At 45.1% G+C, this 14480-nt stretch overlaps 1 protein-coding gene across 1 annotated transcript in view; it reads right to left on the minus strand.

The window, feature by feature from the left end:
• LOC134675460 (plasma membrane calcium-transporting ATPase 2) overlaps positions 1-14480 on the minus strand; it is a 199351-nt gene that overhangs the window by 15964 nt on the left and 168907 nt on the right. Inside the window, exons 11-22 of the mRNA XM_063533729.1 lie at positions 13747-13962; positions 13304-13546; positions 11129-11367; positions 10371-10533; positions 9686-9787; positions 9064-9243; positions 8361-8555; positions 7713-7919; positions 6819-7017; positions 6313-6524; positions 5447-5598; positions 4818-4944 (exon numbers count right to left, since the gene is read on the minus strand). Coding sequence (XP_063389799.1) covers positions 4818-4944; positions 5447-5598; positions 6313-6524; positions 6819-7017; positions 7713-7919; positions 8361-8555; positions 9064-9243; positions 9686-9787; positions 10371-10533; positions 11129-11367; positions 13304-13546; positions 13747-13962 — 2235 coding nt within the window. The remainder of the gene's footprint in view (positions 1-4817; positions 4945-5446; positions 5599-6312; positions 6525-6818; positions 7018-7712; positions 7920-8360; positions 8556-9063; positions 9244-9685; positions 9788-10370; positions 10534-11128; positions 11368-13303; positions 13547-13746; positions 13963-14480) is intronic.

Raw genomic sequence — 14480 nt, forward strand, 5'->3', positions numbered from 1 at the left:
CTCGCTCCCCGGGCCATTCCACACCGTCCTAGTCATGACACCACGGCGCGGTTAGGACTCGACCGGCGGACCGCTGGCCCGGAACTAACGTCATCGCTTTTAAACAACGGTTTTTCAAACTCAAATAGATGTCATATACGAAAGAGAATGACCGAGGCCTCCGGTGCCCGCGGCCGGGATCGAACCGGCTGCTGCATTCGCGGCAGACGCCATAACCTCTAGGCCCGGATCACGGCGATACCGGTCGAAATCTTGAGTATATGCAATCTTTTTGAAATACTAGGCGCCTTTGGCCATTTTTTATGGGCGAACACAGTACAAAAAAGACCATCAAATTCGATTATTGTTTTTGCAAACTAAAATGTGAGTGGTCGCTTGGCGACTCTATGACTGTTATAAAATAGTGCAAACTTTCAACACACTGTGAGACGATTTTATCGTCGTGTTTCTAATATTTTTATATATTAATGTGCAACTAATAACTAGACAAATTTTAAAACAGCACAATCTAAGATAAAGCTAAACGATAAGTATATGCTTCGTCACAAAGTCAATTTATTTCATAAAATGTTATGTGCAATAACCCAAAAGATATGCTGCGAATTCATTTTTTTTTATAATAGATATTAACATTTGGAGAGTTCATATAAAGTCCTAATTGTGTTGTCTATTTAATATTCTAAGCACTAAATCAAATTACTCAGAAAATATCAGTCATCTAATGTTTATTTAAAAGCAATGACGTCACGGTCCTCGATCGGGTATGTGGTATGTATTAGTGAAGAGAACAGTTAATAAGTTTACAATCCATCTCCCACTGCAGTCTTGGCAATCAGGCCAACACGATACAAACAACCTGTATGAAAACAACCAAAAAAACGGAATGTGTGTCGTGTTGATGCGTGTAGGGCCTCAGCCGTGTCACGTGATACGAATATGACCGAAGAGTGCCGAATGAACTGAAATAAATAAATAAAAATGGAAATAAACGATTCGCGAGCGTTCGAGGCCTTTAGCTACCCTGGTCGGAAACTACGCCTAGCGACGAGGAACCTAATGGACGGGGTTGAACGATGTTTGAACGCCGCAGGGTTAATTTTTCCACCGTTTCGTGGTTCGCATTTTTGTCGACGGTACTTACGCTACGGACAACTAACATGCTTTTTTTTAATTTTCTAGTTTTAGGAGCCAAGGATACGGAACGATTTCTCTCGTTTTACAACATACAATTGTGTAAATATTATTTCGTACAACACACGAGCTTATTTCTTATAGCAAAGCGAATCAAATGCGTTCTCAAGCGAAATTACTGGTATTTGCACAACTGTATATAAAAAAAAAAATTAAAAAAATGTTAGGAAGCTACACAGAACCACTGTTTGGTTACGGCTCTACGTACTCACCGCGCTGCGACGCCGCCCCTAGTACACATACGACACTACATCAAGCCTAACTGAGGCAAATAAAGGAAACGCCAGCGGCCAAGGCACTACTCACGACTTGACGCTTCACCACCTGAGGAGCACTGAACACGGCTCGGGAACACACAAACAAACAAACATAACAAAAAACAAACAAAAACACAAAAAACATTGACAACAACACAACGGCAAAGGATAGGTCGACCGACTGTTATATACGTTGTTAGTGAGTGAGCAACCGGCATGCTCTAAGGTTCAAGTATCCACGCCACACTCAAATAAAACGTCCATTGCAGTAACTCAACGGAAAATATTGACAAAATAATAATAACAGTGGGAATAAATGAATCGTTACTGCGTGTTCGTTAGTCGCGGCCGGGCTAGGGGTCGGCGGAAGGCGGTGGCGGGTGGCCAGTGGCTTCACAAGCAAAACACTATCCTCAAATCAAAATAAAAAAACAGACAAAAATAAAAACAGAAAATCAAACTTAAAAAAAACAAACAGTCAGTATGACTTAGAGTAAAATAAAAGATAGAGAAAGAGACAGTCATATTCATACCGCGATGTGGTGTTGAGTGATCTATAGGTATAAAGTCATATTAACTGTTTGGGCGCGAGGGATAAGTAACATCTTCACAGCTACGCATGCCAATGGGTACAGTGGGGTTCAGTCAACTCAGATATAATTATAGTAAACCAATGTACTAGAGAGAACGGGAAGCGTCAAGGCGGTAGGAAACATGCGCGGTACTACCGCCCGGTACCATGACATAATACATACCAATACATAGAGATATCATATATATATTATATTATATACGTCCACCCCTCGAAGAATAGCCGAAAGAAAAAGTAAAGGGGGTAGATAAAAAATATGTCATGAAACCAGGCACTGGGGTTAATAATGAAAATAGATTTTTGAAAAATAAAATCTAATACAAGTATTGCTCGGTTGCCAATTTATAGGTTTTTATGTTTTAATTTTATATGTTCATTTTTGAGAATTAGCGATCGAGCAAGTCAAACTACGTTAATAAATGGGCCAAAACATAATATAGCGTTACTACTGTATATTACTTTGTAAAGTGTTTCTCTGTGTAGGTATAAATAAAATTAAAATAACTGTCGTAAAACAACAGAAGTATAGGAGAATAAAATAAAAGAGTAAAATGAGATTGAAAACAACAAAAAATTAATATAAAACAAAACAATGAAACGTATAACTTTGAAAGTTTGATTTTAGAATTTACTGTGTTGGTTTTTTTTTCTTTATTAAAAAATTCTAGTGACTCCGGCTTACTGTTCCAACAGAAAATGTGTAAAAATAGTAACTATTTGTTTCAATGACGATATATGCTATATATGGATGCATAAGTATATTGAAAATGGTGGTATTATTCGGTTTGTATGCAAAAATAGTAAAAGTATATATAAATGGAGAATATAACGGTAACTTAGCGTTAGGATGCCCAACGTATCCGCTGTGTTGACCTGTTGGCTTCATGTACTTTTATACAACAGCTGTAAACTCACAACTTATCCCTCATTTTAAGCACGAACATATCTCTGCCACTCCTATGTATTTTCTGTTTCTCATATATATACTGGTTTTCATTAAATTCCATATAGAATATATATTTAATTATTGCGCAAGCACATCGTTATAGCTTTAAATATATGATGAGGCTGGTGCAATAATAAATAACCTAATTTTTAAAATTAAGTATACAAGAATATCATCACAACACTTTTATTTTGATTCAGTCTTTAATTCACAGCCAAAGTTATGATGTGATTCTTGAGCCAGCAACGTCTATGTGCAAATAACAATCATAGAATATATGTATATACCTTTTTTATTTGCAGTAAGGCGTTAGAAAGGTCTGCGTCCAAGAGTCAAAATATTGACTAAAAGACGCAGAAATGCTTTCAAATCTGAGTTAAAGTAGACTTTATATGTATTATAATATGGTCGACTTTAGCTTAGACTTGAATTAGATGTAAGTGTACCCAATGACGATCAAAGACAGATCTTTGACCGAGATATATATATAGATATATACCAACATTTATCCCATACTGTGGAGTGTGCCTATACCTCCCATTGCACAAATGTAAAATGTCATTTAACCCTCGACATTTTAACGTAAAATGCAACATATATCCCCTGATTAATTCAACAAGCTTTGTTTTTAAAAAAATATTTAAACCTTAGTATAACACTATTTACCATAAATATTTTCTAAATAACAGTATAAAGACTAATGCGTTGTTGAAATACGTAACTACAATATTTAAAAGAACTATCTGTAAACTTGTTGAATTAATTTTGCAAAGCAAGGACGAAAATAGCGGACGTATCATTTATCTAACTCAATATGCTAACGGAGCTGATCTGATGCAGTTGGGAAGTATCAAAAATAACTCTTCGATAGAAAAGCTTAAACACTGAGTTTAGGTTCAATAGAAAAGTCTCGAGAAGTACTTACTCGATAGACATAAATGCAAAGTAGAGAAAGTGTAGGCAATAAACGTATGTATCAAAAATATTTATGACGGCAATTTGTTTTAATTTCGGGCCCTTATAGTTTTTTACGGTGCCGTACCCGAAGGGTAAACCAGGACCCGAATAAGTTTTAATCTTGTAAAGTACTCAAGTCTTTATTTAGTGAGGTATGGGGTCTATAATCTATTAAAAGGTGCATCGAGATAAGGGAAAGCGCAGCTAATTCACGAAATCCTCGCGCACGCGTGCTACAAGTCGTTACGTATTGCAAATGAAAAGTTAGCCCGTTACGGCCGTAACACACGACCGCACCGTACTCGCAGTAGTATACAGGGTGGAGAAAAGGGTGAAGAAAAAAAGAAAAATACTTCGAATGCAGTTTTGTTTCTTTTAAAAAATAAAGGAATGTCTCCTTTAAGTAAAATGAGCCAGCTTAAGGATTTAGTTTCCCTCCAGGGCCCGACTTATCTTTCCACACTGTATAACATACTCGTAGTAGTGGTAAAGTGTCATTCTATGGAACTTGCTAACTATAGTCGCACCAATAAAAGTCTGCAGCTGATTTGATAGCCCACGCAGCGTAAGTGTTATTTATACGTCATAATTTCATAGAAGTTTGACGTTTAAAATGACACTTGCACTGCGTGGGCTATCAAAATCGCTGCAGACTTCTTACGGTTTAACTATAATTATGTAAACAAATCGCCATATTGAAAATGTCAAAAATGATGAATTTACTAGTGACTTTTGTTTACATAGCTAGCAAGTTCCACAGAATGACAGTTTAGTGTGTTCCGGCTATTATAGCGTCAACGTGTTCGTCCGTTATCTTCGTCCCCCCCTTCCTTCCCTCCCCCCTCCCTCCCAGGCCGGCGGGTGCGGCACGTACCTGCGTCTGCAGGCGCGTGAGGCCGCGGATCCACAGGATCTGTCCGGCGCGCGGCTTCTTGTCCAGGTCCGAGTCGTAGTCAGGCCCGGGCTGGATGGTGGAGGGGTCCGGCTGCCCGCGGCCCCAACTGCAACACATACGGAACGTGCTGATCATCAATTTGATGCCTCTAAGTGCCAGTGGACCCGGGTATGTCCTTAAACTACGTCCAGGACCCGGGTATGTCCTTAAACCACGTCCAAGGCCACCGATGGACGGGCAGCAGCGCCAACCCGCCTGCCAAGCGTGGCGATTATGGCATTCACCCCCCCCCCCTAAGGGGGAGGCCTATGTTCAGCAGTGGACGTCTTATGGCTGAGGTGATGATGATGATGAAGTGCCAGTTGCACCAAACAGCATGTTACGGTTAAAAAGTTCGTTAAATTTTATTGTATGAGAAATTTCATAGTTCACTGCTGAGTGACGTTTTGAACAGTCTGTCAAATGTGGTTGGTGCAACTGGCACTAAGGGCCACTGGCACTGCCACTGGTCTCGAGTCGCGAGTCCTCGCACCGCCTTAATGAGCTTCTAAATTGTTCGACATGGGATTTATCGCACCGTCTACAGTTTTTGAACTTAGAACACTCACGAAAGTTTCTTGGGAATCTTCCTAGTGGGTACTGAAGTGACGAGCTGGCCCCACACGAGGGTGCCGGCGCCGAAGAACAGGCACCACAGCCACTGGTCTATCGACAGCCCCGCCGTGCTGAACGCCATGCCGCCGAACTGGATTATCACCACCTGGGAATGGTATATATACGTGTTAACTTCTGGTTTTGTATGGTGTCTTTATTTAGCTTGAGGATATGACGATGGAGGTTTGAGATATGGGTCCCAAACTGGTCGGGTCGCGAACTGCACAAATGCTATAGATTTCTACATAATGCACGCGAATAAATATATGATTTATTTATGAATAGTTAGCGAGACTTCATCAAACAAGCAAGCTTGCTAGATCTGGACCCACTTTTATGTTCGGGAATTGATCCTGTGAAGTATAATAGTTGCTTGGTCTGAGACCTTGTGTGGACCTTGTAGCTAATAAAGACTGTCATTCCAAAGTTTCTAAAGGCGAGACGTAGTCACTGCAGAAGATATTAGGGAGGTGCTTATGCAGCAGCAAATACCATTAGGATAAAACTAAAATTAAAGCATACCTGCGACGACGCAGTGCCGATCCATATAGAGTAGAAGATGGGGTTAGTGAAGAGCCCCTGGAACACGTTTCTCTGGCCGTGGATCTTGCGCGCGTTGATCTCCTTGAAGAGGATCATGTTGATGACAGTGAAGTGTGATGTGAACATACCTGCGACAACGCAGTGCCGATCCATATAGAGTAGAAGATGGGGTTAGTGAAGAGCCCCTGGAACACGTTTCTCTGGCCGTGGATCTTGCGCGCGTTGATCTCCTTGAAGAGGATCATGTTGATGACAGTGAAGTGTGATGTGAACATACCTGCGACAACGCAGTGCCGATCCATATAGAGTAGAAGATGGGGTTAGTGAAGAGCCCCTGGAACACGTTTCTCTGGCCGTGGATCTTGCGCGCGTTGATCTCGTTGAAGAGGGTCATCATCACGAAAGTGTTGAAGATGATCGTGAAGTGTTGCGTGGGCTCCGTGTTCAGCTGCTTGCCGCGGCCTGACGGGATGTTTAGGATGCGGTCACCTGGAAAGAATAACAGTTTTTTAAATTTGGCACAATAAAAACGTAAACAATATTCATAAAAACATATAACCTATCCGAGGACGTTGTCGTGGACAGGGCGAAGTGGAGAAGGTTAAGCAGGGAAGCTGGCCCCGCCACCGTGTGGGATAGATAGCTAGAAGGAGAGAGATATGGCCTGTCCAAGGATGCTTTTCATCATGGTGCAGGTGATGAGCGGCTTGGTGCGGCCGTAGAGCGCTACAGCAGGTCCGGCGTCATCTCCGTGGCCGTGTAAGATGCCCTGAAGTAACTCACCGACGAAGAGCAGCGAGAAGATGATGAACAGCTGGTAGATGGCCTGTCCGAGGATGTTCTTCATCATGGTGCGGGAGATGAGCGGCTTGGTGCGGCCGTACGGTTTGCGCTGCAGCAGGTCCGGCGTCGGCATCTCCGTGGCCAGCGCCAGCGACGCCAGCGTGTCCATGATCAGGTTCACCCATAACATTTGTACAGCCTGGAACACGGTGGGATGAACATTAAAAATTGATTTAAAATAAATAAATAAAAATAAATATAAATAAATAAAAATATATAACAAATATAACTTGGCACTTTTGATTAAATAAAAGATCACATCTTTTATAAATCTTGGCTTTATTATCTTTGATATTTTTGCGAGTCCTAGAGTCGACGAGTAAAAAAAATCAGGACGTTCTAGACTGATTTGTTAACATGAAAATGGTCGAAGTATCTGAACTTATACGATTCAAAAATATGTACCTTGAGCTAACTGACAACGAGTCCTGTATAGTCAATACCGTCTTAAGAAAACATTAATATACCTATAGCCAATACGATCCCCTAGATCAGCGGTCGGCAACCTTTTTAGCAACCAAGGGCCACATATTAGTTAACGAAGATGACGCGGGCCGCACTTTGGTAATATTTGTGTCTTTAGCAGACATTGTCGTTCGTCAGTATTACATATAAAATAGCCAGGAAGGCTCGCGGGCCTCAAGCGAGAGGATGGCGGGTCGCATGCCCCGCGGGCCGCGGGTTGCCGACCGCTGCCCTAGATAATCTAGCCTTCTATCTTCTAGCCTTGAAGATAGAAGGCTAAAACAGTTACTTCTTCTTGAAAACGTATTGAGTAGACTGCCAAACTTTCTATCGGTCGAACAAAATCTACAAGATTCTCCTAAAACGTACCTTAAGCGGACTGTCCTGTATCGCACAAGCACCAATGAACGCAACGATAACGGCCACCACGTTGACTGTGAGCTGGAACTGCAGGAACTTGGCGATCGAGTCGTACACGTTGCGGCCCCACATCACGGCCTTCACGATCGAGGAGAAGTTGTCGTCTGTTAGGATGATGTCCGACGCTTCTTTCGCTACGTCTGTACCGGCGATACCCTGGGGGAAACAGAAAATTCACGTTAAATATGAACCTTGTCGGATTGCACGAAGGTTGATTTTGGGCTTTAGCCGCGCACATCATTTAATTAGTCTGGTGGTCTAAGGGCCAGTTGCACCAACCATAAATAACAGATTGATCAACGTCACGCAGCAGATATCTATGCAACTTCCCATACAATAAATATTTAGCGAACGCTTTTACGGTGACAGACGGTCCGCTAGGGTCGGTTGCACCTTGCATCAAACTGTTTGTCATCGTTAAAGAGTTCGCTAAATTTTATTGTATGGAAAGTTTCATAGTAAATTGCCGCAGCGCGCCGGGTGATGTTGATCAATTTATCAAATGCTGATGGTGCAACTGGCACAGGTAAATGCCTTTCTGGCACTTTCAGATAATTCATTTAAATAATTTAAACTCTAGTCGTATAGAGACCATACCATAGCGAAGCCGACGTCAGCCTTCTTGAGCGCGGGGCCATCGTTGGTGCCGTCGCCGGTCACCGCGACCACCTCGCGCGTCTCCTGACACTTGGAGTCGATCATTCCCTTCACGAGCGTGTACTTGTCTGTGGGCGACGAGCGCGCTAGAACTCGTAGCTTGGGCCACACTTTGTCTAGTAGGTGCTGTTGGACCTGTCAATAAAAATAGATAGATTTAGGACAAGTACAGTAAAAAATATTTTGTTAGTATTTCGAATCCGCTTAATGAACTTATTGTGAGTTTGTCGTCTGGCCTTTCAGATAACAGTTGGTACTTACTAATAACTTACAGCATTATGGTCGTTATGTACTGTAATGTCGATAGGATTCATTGTTACTCATAAATTATATTACTCGTTTGGCACATGCAGATAACTTATTGCGCCGTGTTGAGGTTGTCGCCCGTCACCATGCGGATCGTGCTGCCTATTGGCACTTTTAGATAAGTTGTGGTACTTACGGTACTAAAGTACCTACCTCGCCATTACCATCCCTGATCCGCCTATCGAATTCCTTACCCTCTAGGATGAGGAAGTCATCAGTTGGTACTTGATGGCAATGGAGCGCGTCGTGCTAACGTTGTCACCCGTCACCAAGCGGACCGTGATGCCTTTTGGCACTTTTAGATAACTTGTGGCACTTACAGCACTAAAGTACTTACCTCGCCATTAGCATCCCTAATCCGCCTATTGAACTCCTTGCCCTCCAAGATAAGGAAGTCATCAGTCGGCTTCAATATGCCACACTTGACGGCGATGGAGCGCGCCGTGTTGACGTTGTCGCCCGTCACCATGCGGACCGTGATGCCCGCCTTCTGGCACTTGCGGATAGCTTCTGGTACCTGGTAATAAATGGTAAATATAAATAAGGCGAAGGACCAGTGTTAGTGTGGTATTCCATCTGTCCAATGTGTATTGAGTCGCACATTTTGCTTAATGAGAGAGTGAGACGCAATGACATTGGGCCAAGAAATTGGACAGGTGGAATACCATCCGTAACATGCGTCCTATGAAACATTGACGCGAACGCGAAGCAGTTTGGGGTAAAAATAGCTTCGTATGTCTATCAGTCCGGCTGTTTTCCTCTACGGGTCGCATGTCTCAATCGATTTTCGTGAAATTTTGTAAGCAAGTTCGATAATTATAAGGTTTTTTATTTGTATACGATTTTTTTGTAAATGTTTAAAATGGCAGAGTCATACATTTCTTCAGTTATCAGCTTAATTAAATATTGCATTAAGTTGTGATGACTTACCATGCAACTAGAATATAACGTTCGCTTACCTCTGGCCTAACGGGATCCTCGATACCGACTACGCAGAGGCAGGTTAAGTTGTTCACAATGTTCTCTTCGTCGTCCCAGTTTGGTTCTTGGTCTATGTGCACCTGTAGAAAAAAAAACATTAGAATAAGGGCTGGGATAGTTTTCGATCGTACCATATTTTGGACTATAAACGAAGCAAAACCCTAGAAACTACATATCTGTGACATGCCATAAATGTACCTATACTGAAGGGTTATTTTATTCAGCAAACGTTTTTTTTAGCCTGTTTGTGTGTCCCACTGCTAGGCAAAGGCCTCTTTCTTTCCAACCCTCCCTGTGCTAAGCAAGATCCTGCCAATTTCGTAGCAAACTTTAACGCTTTTTAATCATTTTAATCAAGCAAATATTTTCGGAAATAATCACTCCGAAAGTCACAAAAATTATAATGGCATTGTTCATAAACGTCTGCCACGTTTAACAACTCTAATAAGCCGGCTCTAACAATTCTAACACATCCACAGGCCGAATACACCACCGGCCCTGTTGGACAGAACAGAATATAACACACGAACTAGAGAAATAAACGTCTTTCTATTCTATTCTAACAAGCCGTCGTTTGTCGTTATCCGATAATTTAACTTTTGTTTTTTAGAAATAGACAAACATTTAACACACCTTTGCAAAATTTTATGAATAAGGGAATACCTGATTAATCTCAGCCTTGCCGGGAACAAAGTCCCTATACGCGACGGAGATGGTTCTCAAACCGTCGCACGCCATCGGCTCGATGACTTGCCGCACCAATCGGTCCTGCATATCTTTCGTGAACTTTTCTAAACGCCCTTCGTGTCCGTAGATGAATGAACATCTAGAAAAAAATATAAATATTTGGCACTTGGTGATAATTTGCGAAATTTTAATGGCACTTGTTGATAAATTGCGGCAGTTGAATTCAATGATGCTTTATATTAAATAACGCCTAGGTCATTTAGGGTTTTTTTAATGTCTTTGATTTCGGCCTCGTGACTCTGGCCGAGGCCGAGCACGAACTACGGTACATGTGGTACTCATTTCTTTAAACAATCTCGGAGGCGCCCTTAGTTATACATCCTGTACCCTCCTTGTAAGGAATAACCGCCGACATGCTTTTGCGCACGGAGTTGAAAGTGTAGAGGTAGACGCGCGTGAAGGACTCCTCAGTGTGGCGCTCGCGGCCTCGCAGCTCTGGCCGAGGCCGAGCACGAACTACGATACATGTGGTACAACTTACTTCTTCATGACGATTTCTGAGGCGCCCTTAGTATACAGCCTGTAGCCTCCCTTGTAAGGGATAAGAGTGACATGTTCTTTCGCACGGAGTTGAAGGTGTAAACGCGCGTGAAGGACTCCTCGGTGTGGCGCTCTCGGCCTCGTAGCTCTGGCCGAGGCCTAGCACCAACTACGGTACATGTGGTACAACTTACTTTTTCATGACGATTTCCGAAGCGCCCTTAGTATACAGCCTGTAGCCTCCCTTGTAAGGGATAACAGTGGACATGCTCTTTCGCACGGAGTTGAAGGTGTAGACGCGTGTGAAGGACTCCTCGGTGTGGCGCTCACGCACGGCCTCGTAGCTCTGGCCGAGGCCGAGCACGAAACCGAGCAAAGCGCATTCTGTCTTGTTGCCGACTTGCATGGGAGGGCCGGTGGGGTCTTGTGAAGGCTGGAAACAAAAACAACAATTATTAGAATACATACTGAGAACTGGTACTTTGGGGTGTGATGTGACGTGGCACTTTATACGGGTTAATTAACGAAAATACAACTTTCTATGCGACTAAGTATATCTTGATGATGAGAAATTTGGTGCAAGCTAATGTTTTAGGGTTCAACTATATTAACCAACTGTATAAACTTTGCTGAAGCTAATGTATTCATAGATGGTGATTTTAAGATTTTATATGCTAATTGTCTTCGGATCACAAACAAATATTGAATAACGTGTTGGTAAAAAACGCACGCATGTTCGCTTATACCCAATCTCCTACTTATAGTTTTTTTCTTAGTTATATAATAAGCCGATTTATGCACTTTGCACCTGCCACGGGCAGGTCGCGGTAGTTGGGCGTGACCTTGCACAGCTTCTCACAGATGTATGACTGCACCACTGTCATGTTGGTCGTGTGACGGAGCAGACTCACCATGATGCGGGGGGTGAACGCGCTGTTGACGGAGATGGCCTTGACCAGCGTCTCGGCCACGTCGCTGGGCAGGTCGCGGTAGTTGGGCGTGACCTTGCACAGCTTCTCGCAGATGTGCGACTGCACCACTGTCATGTTGGTCGTGTGTCGGAGCAGACTCACCATGATGCGGGAGGTGAACGCGCTGTTGACGGAGATGGCCTCGACCAGCATCTCGGCCACGCCGCTGGGCAGGTCGCGGTAGTTGGGCGTGACCTTGCACAGCTTCTCGCAGATGTGCGACTGCACCACTGTCATGTTGGTCGTGTGACGGAGCAGACTCACCATGATGCGGGAGGTGAACGCGCTGTTGACGGAGATGGCCTCCACCAGCGTCTCGGCCACGTCGCTGGGCAGGTCGCGGTAGTTGGGCGTGACCTTGCACAGCTTCTCGCAGATGTGCGACTGCACCACTGTCATGTTGGTCGTGTGTCGGAGCAGACTCACCATGATGCGGGAGGTGAACGCGCTGTTGACGGAGATGGCCTCGACCAGCGTCTCGGCCACGTCGCTGGGCAGGTCGCGGTAGTTGGGCGTGACCTTGCACAGCTTCTCGCAGATGTGCGACTGCACCACTGTCATGTTGGTCGCGTGTCGGAGCAGACTTACCATGATGCGGGAGGTGAACGCACTGTTGACGGAGATGGCCTCGACCAGCATCTCGGCCACGTCGCTGGGCAGGTCGCGGTAGTTGGGCGTGACCTTGCACAGCTTCTCGCAGATGTGCGACTGCACCACTGTCATGTTGGTCGCGTGTCGGAGCAGACTTACCATGATGCGGGAGGTGAACGCGCTGTTGACGGAGATGGCCAAGACCAGCGTCTCGGCCACGTCGCTGGGCAGGTCGCGGTAGTTGGGCGTGACCTTGCACAGCTTCTCGCAGATGTGCGACTGCACCACTGTCATGTTGGCCGTGTGTCGGAGCAGACTCACCATGATGCGGGAGGTGAACGCACTGTTGACGGAGATGGCCTCGACCAGCATCTCGGCCACGTCGCTGGGCAGGTCGCGGTAGTTGGGCGTGACCTTGCACAGCTTCTCGCAGATGTGCGACTGCACCACTGTCATGTTGGTCGTGTGTCGGAGCAGACTCACCATGATGCGGGAGGTGAACGCGCTGTTGACGGAGATGGCCTCGACCTGCGTCTCGGCCACGTCGCTGGGCAGGTCGCGGTAGTTGGGCGTGACCTTGCACAGCTTCTCGCAGATGTGTGACTGCACCACTGTCATGTTGGTCGTGTGTCGGAGCAGACTCACCATGATGCGGGAGGTGAACGCGCTGCTGACGGAGATGGCCTCGACCAGCGTCTCGGCCACGTCGCTGGGCAGGTCGCGGTAGTTGGGCGTGACCTTGCACAGCTTCTCGCAGATGTGCGACTGCACCACTGTCATGTTGGCCGTGTGTCGGAGCAGACTCACCATGATGCGGGAGGTGAACGCGCTGTTGACGGAGATGGCCTCGACCAGCGTCTCGGCCACGTCGCTGGGCAGGTCGCGGTAGTTGGGCGTGACCTTGCACAGCTTCTCGCAGATGTATGACTGCACCACTGTCATGCGGTTGGTCGTGAGTGTGCCAGTCTTGTCGGAGCAGATGGCCGTTGCGTTGCCCATCGTTTCGCACGCGTCCAAGTGTCGCACCAAGTTGTTGTCTTTCATCATTTTCTGGAAGAGAAATAAAAACATTAACAACGCTCTACTGTATCATTAATACTTGTGGGTATTCCTTATGGAAAACGCTCAAAAACAGTACAGATCCTGCATCTTCTTCTTCATGTCCAGTGAGATTCATAAGGGATCATCAAGGCCCGGACCCCCTGGGTCATAAAAAAGGGCTAAACCTTAGTTTAGTTTCTCTTTCTCACCTTAACAGAATAGGCGAGCGAAAGCGTGACGGCGAGAGGCAAGCCCTCCGGCACGGCCACCACGAGCACGGTCACACCGATGATGAGATGTTTGACGAAGTGGTTGATGTACGTCGCGCGCCACGGCTTCCCTTCCGTCACGAACGTCGTCACGCTGAACTGGATCACTAGGATGATGACGGTTAGGACCGCGATCGTTGAGCCCGCGTAACCGATCTGAAAAATAAACAAAAATTCAATGTCAGAGTAAGGGCCAGTTACCTTCTTCTTCCTCGCGTTATCCCGGCATTTCGCCACGGCACATGAGAGCCTGGGGACCGCTTGACAACTAATCCCATGATTTGACGTAGGCACTAGTTTTTACGAAAGCGACTGCCATCTGACCTTCCAACCCAGAGGGTAAACTAGGCCTTATTGGGATTAGTCCGGTTTCCTCACGATGTTTTCCTTCACCGAAAAGCGACTGGTAAATATCAAATGATATTTCGTACATAAGTTCCGAAAAACTCATTGGTACGAGCCGGGGTTTGAACCCGCGACCTCCAGATTGCAAGACGCACGCTCTCACCGCTAGGCCACCAGCGTTTCAGCAGCAGCGCTTTTAGAGTAGGGGCCAGTTGCACCAACCACAATTAACAGACTGATCAACGTCAAGCAGCAGAGAAGTATGAAAATTCCGATACAATAAAATTTTGCGAACGCTAAAACGGTGACAGACGATTTTGTGCAACCGA

The sequence above is a fragment of the Cydia fagiglandana genome, chromosome 22, assembly GCF_963556715.1.
Source record: "Cydia fagiglandana chromosome 22, ilCydFagi1.1, whole genome shotgun sequence".
In the NCBI taxonomy this organism is placed as follows: domain Eukaryota; kingdom Metazoa; phylum Arthropoda; class Insecta; order Lepidoptera; family Tortricidae; genus Cydia; species Cydia fagiglandana.